This window comes from Trachymyrmex septentrionalis, unplaced genomic scaffold (assembly GCF_001594115.1).
Source record: "Trachymyrmex septentrionalis isolate Tsep2-gDNA-1 unplaced genomic scaffold, Tsep1.0 scaffold62, whole genome shotgun sequence".
Lineage (NCBI taxonomy): Eukaryota > Metazoa > Arthropoda > Insecta > Hymenoptera > Formicidae > Trachymyrmex > Trachymyrmex septentrionalis.
Genome location: NW_017305800.1, coordinates 4173621 through 4182384, shown reverse-complemented (window position 1 = coordinate 4182384; position 8764 = coordinate 4173621). Strand labels below are relative to the sequence as shown.

General features: G+C 31.4%; 3 protein-coding genes across 4 annotated transcripts; 1 reads left to right on the top strand and 2 right to left on the bottom strand.

Moving 5' to 3' along the window:
• The first annotated feature begins 183 nt into the window (after positions 1-183).
• Positions 184-1274, top strand: LOC108752811 (MICOS complex subunit MIC13-like). 2 transcript variants are annotated; one of them, XM_018493908.1, is made up of 3 exons: positions 184-305; positions 413-572; positions 975-1274. In XM_018493908.1, the coding sequence occupies exons 1-3, from the start codon at positions 292-294 to the stop codon at positions 1158-1160; spliced, it is 360 nt and encodes a 119-aa protein (XP_018349410.1). In that variant the 5' UTR covers positions 184-291; the 3' UTR covers positions 1161-1274. The 2 variants fall into 2 exon arrangements, with proteins under 2 accessions (XP_018349410.1, XP_018349409.1); XM_018493907.1 differs by having other exon boundaries at positions 184-347.
• A 230-nt stretch (positions 1275-1504) lies between these two features.
• On the bottom strand, positions 1505-5714 carry LOC108752884 (death-associated protein 1). Its single transcript, XM_018494055.1, has 3 exons — positions 5451-5714; positions 5146-5245; positions 1505-2651 (listed from the first exon to the last, which is right to left on the bottom strand). Exons 1-3 carry the CDS (start codon positions 5500-5502, stop codon positions 2492-2494), a joined length of 312 nt encoding a protein of 103 aa, XP_018349557.1. The 5' UTR covers positions 5503-5714; the 3' UTR covers positions 1505-2491.
• Positions 5715-6564: 850 nt separating this feature from the next.
• Positions 6565-8100, bottom strand: LOC108752880 (proteasome subunit beta type-5). The gene is made up of 5 exons (XM_018494052.1): positions 7957-8100; positions 7413-7569; positions 7122-7334; positions 6811-7044; positions 6565-6721 (listed from the first exon to the last, which is right to left on the bottom strand). Exons 1-5 carry the CDS (start codon positions 8098-8100, stop codon positions 6609-6611), a joined length of 861 nt encoding a protein of 286 aa, XP_018349554.1. The 3' UTR covers positions 6565-6608.
• Between the last annotated feature and the right edge of the window lie 664 nt (positions 8101-8764).

The following is an 8764-nucleotide window of genomic DNA, read 5'->3' as shown; positions in this document are numbered from 1 at the left end:
ATGGCCAGTAATAGCCGCAGCCTATACTGACTGAAATGTGGCCGCAGCACAAATCATAAACTTTTACATGAATGCATAACGCATAGGGCTTAAGAAAATCAACCAATCAGGGTCTTTCCTTTCTTTCCATTTCAGGGAAAAGAGGAACTTTGATTGGATGCATTTAGAACGACAACCTAGTCTTGACTACAGTTTTTCTTGACTGTTTTTTTGCTTTTGATGGGCGACTGTTGATCGACCGGAACATTTCAAATTGAATTTACTTTTGTCAAAGTAATTTCTGAATAAATAATGGGCATCGTGCGGTTAGTACATTCACTCAGGAGTAGAAAGGACACGCTGTCACGGTATTCGCATGCTGCACTGTTCCACGAGTTGAAATCGAATCACGACAAGAGGTTATATTTCACAGGTTCGTCATCAAGTCTACCCTTGTAGGCGGTGTCGTTTATTACAGCGTTCACCAAGGTCTGTGGTCCAAATCTGAGGACAGCGTGCAGTTATACGGGAGGATCTATAATAATATCGCACCTTACGTTAAGGACAATATCCCTGAGGAAGTCATCAATGAAGTAAGCTCTATTGCAATTGACAAATTCATTTAACATCCATTCATTTAATGCTCGCACGCTGTAAGCATCAGTTTATCCTTACTGTCTAGCAAATATTAAACAAGGACAAGTGATGTTTATAAGCGTTATAAGCACAAAACTAAACTCATCCTGAAGCCCAATTTTTCATGATTAACTTGTGATTAAACTTTATGATAAACTTTATCTGATGTTTCACTCAATGGGTTTCAAACATGACATCATAGATGAAGCCTCTTGATCATAGATGAAATTTTATTATTATGAAGATCTTATAATAACAAATGATCAATTTTTTTATATATATTAGAACTTGATTATAAATTTTTTGTTGCACCATTTTTATTAGATTCATTTAAAAAAAAGAGATATTAAATTGTATAGCTACCACCGTTGCCAAGTACGAGTGATCTCTCCAATTCTCTCAAATCGTCATGGAATAAGGGAGTCATAGCGAGCATGAAATTCCTGTCTGAGACTCCAACTCATGTGGCCACTGGTGTGCAAAATGTTTCAGAAATTATACGGGGTTACATAGAACAACAAAGCGTATCTGAGAAAAGTCAATAGCGTTTTCTAATCCTATATTGTGGATTTTAGGAGAATATAACATTATTAAATATCATATTGAGCTATTAGCTTTACTGCTATGTTAATTTATATATCTATACAATATACACTATTAACGGCTCTTTATTTTTCTTATTAATTTATTATATGTTCAATAAAAATTTTATTGTGGTTAAATCAGTTTTTTGCATCAATGATTAAATACAAATAGTCAATATTTATTATTAAATATTAATTCGGCGACACTAATATCAACTACAATAATCAGTGATTTCGAGTTATTTATAAATTAGTTTATAATGTAATATCATTTCAACGTATGGGAATAATTAAGACACAATCCATGGTTTATGTACATGTATGAATATTTATTCGTTTTCAAATGTTATACAAACTGTCGCCAACTATGGATCTCACTCGACATTTACACGCTTAAATAACATTAACGTAAGTTAACATAATAATTTATGTTAACTTACGTTAATTTATGTTAACTTATGCTAACAAAATTCCATTCCCTGAAATTCAAAGTGATGCTGATACATCTTATTTCCAAGCTATAATCAAATGGATATAAAAAGAAAATAAAAATTCTGAGAAGGTTGAGAATGTGCAACTAAATTCCATCATGAGTCACAGTACATACTGGTCTCCAAAAATAGTGATAGTATTATGTAACTATGTTACAACAATACGCAATTGTAATGCAATTATAGCAAATGTCTAGTATAAAAATAAAAGGAACGATAAGATAAAACGTGCGATAACGAGTCGAAGATATATTCGCAAAAGCTCGTATATGCAATCTTAAATGCCGATACAAGGAATCTCGTGGCGTCAAAAATAAACTTCTTTTGTTTTTAACAACAATATAGTAATATCTCTCGTGAAATCATCTAATATTTCAACGCGTACAAGAAATTGAGCTTCCTTGATCCTTCAACCGATTAGTTATGCAGGCCCTGCCTGGTCTTCATCCTAAGAATTGGATCCAACTCGGTAACTTCTTAATTTTTTGCAAATTTATCCTAACTTAATTTTTTTTTTTAATTTACAATTTCCTTGTACCTCGTTAGAAAAAGGATTACGATCAATCATCGATTAAAGGATCAAGAACCGTTACAAACGCTGCCGCACTTAGTTCAAACTCTTCAATTTTTATTTCTTTAAAAACTTGTTTAAGTACGCTTATATAACATATACCTATCTCCCATATATATATATATATATATATATTTGTATAATTATTTCTTTTTTTTTTTTTTTGTAAATTTAACGGGTGACTGTGGAACAAGATCCACTAGCACGATGCACGGCTCGCGAAGTACGGCTCACTTTCTAGGCTGCTGAATGATAATAGGACGCGAACAATGTGCCGGCCGTGCGTCATGAGTCGGTATGGGTTTCTCATGGAAGTGTTGCACAGCTTCTGGTGGAAAATCTGCATTGCCTTTGGCCGGAGCGCCGCTGATCATTATTGTCTTTGGCGGACTGCAAACGTCAGTAATTTTCTTATTTTCTATATACGACTGAAGATAAGATAATACCGAATTGTAAATACTTTACGTTACTTTTTACAATATCTTAATATTAGAACTGCCGATAATATTCCGCTAGAGTCGTCAAAGATTCCAATTTGATAATTTCTTATTCTTGTTTTCGATTAGTAAAAAATTATTTTAACATTATTTGTATCATTAAAATTATTTGTATTATAACCACATATTTACAATATTTTGTACTATATACATCTAATATAAAAAAGAAAAAAAATTAAATTAATTAACGGAATCACCATTGGCAATTCTAATGTTTTAAAATTTATATCTGGAAAATACACTCAAAAATATTAATAATAATTAAAAATGATTCTAGAATAGCCGACATATCTTTGCAGTATATATTTATATTTGGAGAAAAAGATATTGTTTTGTCTTTTCAATGTTTTTGTTGCAAACAACGGATGTAATGATGTATTGCAAGACATAAACTGCGACAATTTTATACCAGATGAATAAAGGTATACTCATGCTGTATTAAGGAAACATTTCAAACGGTATGATGTATCACCCATTATCGATTACAAACGATAATTAATATCAATGAATTTTTTTGAAAAACATATGTTACATATTTTTACTGCAAAAAAATGCAAGAAAATTATTTTTATTTATCATATAAGTGCAAAAGAATTTTTTGAGATTCTACACGTTGTAGTTAATCGTCAAATTATATTTAAATTCGTTTATTTTCATTTGGCGCTTCACATAAATATAGTAACTCTCTCCGTATAAATGTTATTCAGATATAACTCACGTTTATTTTCGATTGCACAACATTGTGTTATGTAAATGTGGAGCACCGATAATCACACTTATTATCAGAATTGTCGCGCAGGAATGGATTAAGCAACTTAATCACAATTTTTTGTCTTGCAATTTTTTCATTCGTACCTAAGAATATAAAAAAAAGAACGGATGATGGATGTGTGCCACATATTTGATATATTTCGAGCTGAATAATACGTGGGAAGAATCGGTTTCATAATGGCGGAGATTCAGAGGAATAATTATACAAGTTATTAAAAATATGAGTAATAGCAATATATGGTTATAAAGAATTTTTTGAAAATGCAATAAAAATTACAGTTATAAAAGAAATATGTGTCATTTATCAGCAACTATTTCATTGATTAATAGCAATATTTAAGAAATTGATCTAAATGTAAAGGTTGATACTATTGTATTGGACAGAAAATATCATATATTTAGCTTAAAATTATATATATAATATATTCGTTAAAAATAAATAAAATTAAAAATCTCCATTTTCGAAAAGTCGCTATATTGTATGAGTTTCTGTGAGTTCAGTAATTTTTGCATTAGTAGAAAACTACAAGTTAAACAAAATGAAGAAATTTTCTTCTCACTTTATGGATCCGTCATAAAAAAAATTTGTGAAAATTTTAAATTATCTGACGTGAAAGCTTAAAGTTTTCCTTACAAAATCGTTTTTCAAAAATGTTCCTAAGAGTTTTGTTACTGAGTTACTTATGGATTAAAAGGAGCATTCTGACTTTGATTACTCACAATTTCGTTAAAAATCATCCACATGCGTATCGCAATTTTAAAAAATTCCGAAACTGCTCTAATAAACGGTGTATTTGTCAATGTTTTAAAAATAGAATATATGTAAATTTGAGCTAAAAATATGGCATTTCTTTTAACATTGAGCAATTATCTATATATAAAAATTACCGAAACTAAAAAATATAGTAATAAGTATAGTCTTTTGAAAATAGAGATTTTAAATTTTAAACCCCTTTTTTAAAATTCAAATTTCATTCATTCTTAACGAATATATTTTGTATATAATTTTGATTTAAAAATACATTACTTTTCTTCCAACCAATATTAACAATATATTAATATTTTTACTGTCTTTTAAATAACAGATAGTAAAATTTAATAATTTAATAAATAAAATAAACATGTATATTTAGAATATGAATTAAATTATATGGATATATAATGATCTTAATTCGTAACAAGAATATATTTTTTGATGATTGACAGAAACTATATGAGAGCTATTAAAGTTTTATGTTACTAATTATATTTTGTTAAGAATTCCGAATTAAATTTAAAATTGTAAAAAATAAGCTTTTTTTTTGTAAAACATAAAATTATTTCAAAATTAGGAAAATGTCTCAGAATGACTAGGACCCATATGTTTCAGTTACGAATTAAATATATATCAGTTTGTTGAAGAATTCAATCTGTGTAAATTCTTAAATGTCATTAAATTTTTCATCCCTCTATCTGCCTTCTTCAAAACCGATTCTGTGCATCGAGCCACTGTCTGCGCCACGGCCGTCTTTCGATGCTGATAAAAACCGCTAATTATCAAATCAGTGTGAGAAGGACAACTGTTTTAGCATGTCATCGCGACAAATATGATACACCAAGATCGTGATCTACTTCACCTGCTGGACGGCTTGCTCTCCTCGACGTCTTTGCTAGGCTTCGTCTCGCGCTCATCCTTTGGTGTTTTGTGCTGCGTTATCCTCATACCGCCCGCCTTTACTGAAAAAAAGAGACAAAAGTCGCATGAGAGACGCGCGACCCGGCATTAAGAGAACGAATTTCAACGAAAGGCCGACCTTAGAAATCTAATCGCGATCGACAGGTGGTACGTCACGGCTATGAGCCACAAACGCGAGCCCTAACCCGTCTTCCCGCGTAGTTTCCACAGGGCGAACGAGGAACGCGGAAAAGGAAAATTACTAACCTGCAGGGGGATGACCGCCCTTCAGCTTGCACTCGTCTCCGCTGCTTGACATCCCGTTGTCTTCGTGTCAATCAGAGTCTCGATGGAATTCCCGTCACAATATGCTACCAATTGCTGACACAACGCAACACACACTGATTCTCTCTCTCTCTTCCTCGCCACTCCGGTAGCGAATTAGCGATAGCATTCAATTCCAACAGCTCCAACTCCCGAGTTCTGACGCGACGCCTTCGTGCGTCGCACTATCGAGTACTGATGTGAAAAGATACGAGAAGAAAGGGGGGAAAGGTTGCCACACACATATGTCGCTTATATTTCTCTCGCGATGCCTTGTCTTGAATATACGTTATACACGACGGCGGACATATGCACGACAAAATGATCTACGCATATTAATATAAAAGATAAACAGAAATTAATATAAATTCATAGTCCAAATCTATACTTAAATTTTCTTACTTTTATGTAAGTTCAAATTTTCAGTATGTATTATTAAAATTAAAAGATAATATTTTTTCAAAGTAATAAAAATATTTGCAAAATATTCTTTACATTTTTATATAATAATATATCTAATTGTAAATAGTAATAATCTGTCTGATAATAAAATAGTAATTATTAAATGATTTTTTTTAATTATTCTTTCATTTTAATGTCCAATTGTGAAACTTTGAATACTTGATTAATTTCGATTCAAAATAGATTGAAAGTCAATTATGTTAATATTGTTTTATATTCAATATACCAGTTAGCAGACATGACCTAATTATTGAATGAAATGGCAAAAATTTTAAGTATTAAGTTTTTAATTAAATGTAAGATCCTGAATAAATTTATTGTAAAATAAAAATTTAATAAGACGAATTAATTTAGAATTGCGTACAAATTAAAAGCTTAATATTTAAAATTTCTGTCGTTTTCTTCAATAATTGGATAATGTCTAAAAACTAATTGGCACATTTATCTTATTACATAACTGTCATGATTGTAGACAAACAGATGTTACAATAATATTTAATAAAATTGTACAATAGTAATAATAGGAAGTGTTAAACTTTATATGATGATTTATTATAAATTACATACATAGAAATTATTTTTTTTTTATTGCATAAACGATTAATGCCTGCATACACAATGTATATTTAATAATTAAATCTAGGAAGTGCTTGTTGAAGGTTCTACTGATTTATCGGCATGGTATGTATAATGTAAATCCTTGGAATCTTGATCCGAGATATGCACCCAGCCGGTTGATTTCATGTGATATACTGTAAAGTAAAATTATATATTAAAACATTGGAATATTGTAAAATTATACTTAAGACACCTCTTACTATATAATTATTTTATAACTAACCTCTTATGATACCGCCAGAATAGGCATCTCTATGTGTGGCATGATAGATCGCTCTTCTTCCAAGTTCATAGGCCTGTTCATCTGTCAAATCCCATCGGTAACCAGAATCCAAAACACCAAATGCAAACACAGATCCAGAACCAACACTGAAAACCTTTCCCGGAGTACGAGTGCCCTCAGAATCAACATAGTAAAGTCCAGGGCCACGCTTGTCCCATCCAGCCAGCATCATACCTACAAGATTATACATACAAAGGTCTTCTCACATCCTACGACATCTAATCTTTTACAAAACCAGAAGAATATCTTACCAATACTCAATCCCATTCCTTTGAAATTATATATCATGTTTGACAAGAGTTTACTTGCTGCTGCGATGGAAATGCGTTCTCTGTTCCTGAGTTCGTACATGCGGCATTGCCTTGCTAACACTCGATCCCAGTAAACGCAATCGGCAGCACCACCAGCCAGAGTACCAAGAAGATAATCGTTGATCTCTACTATCTTCTTCATGGTGGACGAGCCTGAAGATCAAGATAAGAGTAGATTGATTTTTGTCATAAATGTATGATTTATCAGTTGAGATATGCAACGGATTTTACCAATAAATTGTCCTCCAGTCGCACGTGAATCCACTGCTAGAACAATACCACCCTGATATTGAAAACCCAAAGTTGTGGTCCCATGATCAAATTTGATTTTCAGACTCTTTCCACTTTCATCAGTGCCTTGAACTATTTGGCCTAGAGTTTCAGCTGGCTGTAACATAAGAAAATAATTTGAAAGACAAGTCATTTTACTTTCCAAAACAAAATATAATTTTAAAATTTTAACATGAAAGCATTCAAGTATATGAAATATATATAATTCTGGAAAGTTTTATTTGCTGTTAATTTGAAGAATGATTTTGTTCTAATTACACATAAGAATAACCTAAAAATAATTGGTTGTGTATTGAAAGAGAATCGTCAAAGAAATTCAAAGAATTTAATTACTATCGATATCAGTATCGTTATTAATAATTGCTGCGGCAAGATAACAATTGTTCATGTTAATTTGACAAATTTAAAGTGTAATTTCCGTGTCACGAAATACGTATGATTTGCATGATACTGCAAATTTGGCTCATAATCGTTGCGTGCTTACGTTTACGAACGGCGGCATCGCCAGGTGAAGATTGTTGGTGAAATTTCTAGTATATGTGTTGACTTCATTGATGACCTTATCATTTTCTCGCGAATACCCAAAATCGATAGAAGACTTGATGCCACAAACATCGGCGAGCGCCATTTTTTCCCAAATGTTGACCGTTAACTGCTTGTCATCCGTGCAATCATCCCAATCGCCATTTCAATTCTGCTTGCTTCTAATAGAGAGCGCTTGCATCAACGCGCTCGTGAATCAAGTGGAAATTGAATTTTTTGCCAAAAATCCACATGAGTTGGAATGCTGGTTCTTTCGAAACAGGTCTTTTTACGATCGAGTTGTACGAATTTACTAAGACCACATTTAAGAATGTTAGCAATGTAGATGCTTTTCTTTGTACTTAAAACTGTTAAAAATATGAAAATTTATTTGTACTTATATATTTTTTTGTAATAATTATAAATCAAATCCAAGCAGAACAACAAGTCACAATAACATCACAATAATGTCAAAATGACATTAAAATGAATAAAAAATAATTGAAAAATGACTTTTAATTATCATTTTGGAGTCATTTTAATATCATTTTAATATCATAATGACTTGTTATTCTGCTTGGGAACACACACACAATTACTTTTTACGGAATAAATGATTACAGTGGAATGATAAAAGATACAATAGAATCAGCCATGCAAATTCTTAAAAAATTACTACTGCAAATTTTATAAGAGACATTTAAAGGAGGGTAGAAAAGAAGGTAAAAATTTTCGAAAGTTTCTACATTTATCTATTCGATCAAATCATA

What these genes read in the sequence shown, in the direction of transcription:
- LOC108752811 (XM_018493907.1), top strand. Translation starts at nt 292, where the DNA reads ATGGGCATCGTGCGGTTAGTACATTCACTCAGGAGTAGAAAGGACACG. An exon ending in AGAAAGGACACGCTGTCACG is followed by an intron (nt 348 to 412) that starts GTATTCGCATGC and finishes TATATTTCACAG; the next exon opens with GTTCGTCATCAAGTCTACCC. An exon ending in CTGAGGAAGTCATCAATGAA is followed by an intron (nt 573 to 974) that starts GTAAGCTCTATT and finishes TAAATTGTATAG; the next exon opens with CTACCACCGTTGCCAAGTAC.
- LOC108752884 (XM_018494055.1), bottom strand. Translation starts at nt 5,502, where the DNA reads ATGTCAAGCAGCGGAGACGAGTGCAAGCTGAAGGGCGGTCATCCCCCT. An exon ending in GGGCGGTCATCCCCCTGCAG is followed by an intron (nt 5,246 to 5,450) that starts GTTAGTAATTTT and finishes TCTTTTTTTCAG; the next exon opens with TAAAGGCGGGCGGTATGAGG. An exon ending in GAGAGCAAGCCGTCCAGCAG is followed by an intron (nt 2,652 to 5,145) that starts GTGAAGTAGATC and finishes TGACGTTTGCAG; the next exon opens with TCCGCCAAAGACAATAATGA.
- LOC108752880 (XM_018494052.1), bottom strand. Translation starts at nt 8,100, where the DNA reads ATGGCGCTCGCCGATGTTTGTGGCATCAAGTCTTCTATCGATTTTGGG. An exon ending in GACTGGAGGACAATTTATTG is followed by an intron (nt 7,335 to 7,412) that starts GTAAAATCCGTT and finishes CTTGATCTTCAG; the next exon opens with GCTCGTCCACCATGAAGAAG. An exon ending in AGGAATGGGATTGAGTATTG is followed by an intron (nt 7,045 to 7,121) that starts GTAAGATATTCT and finishes ATAATCTTGTAG; the next exon opens with GTATGATGCTGGCTGGATGG.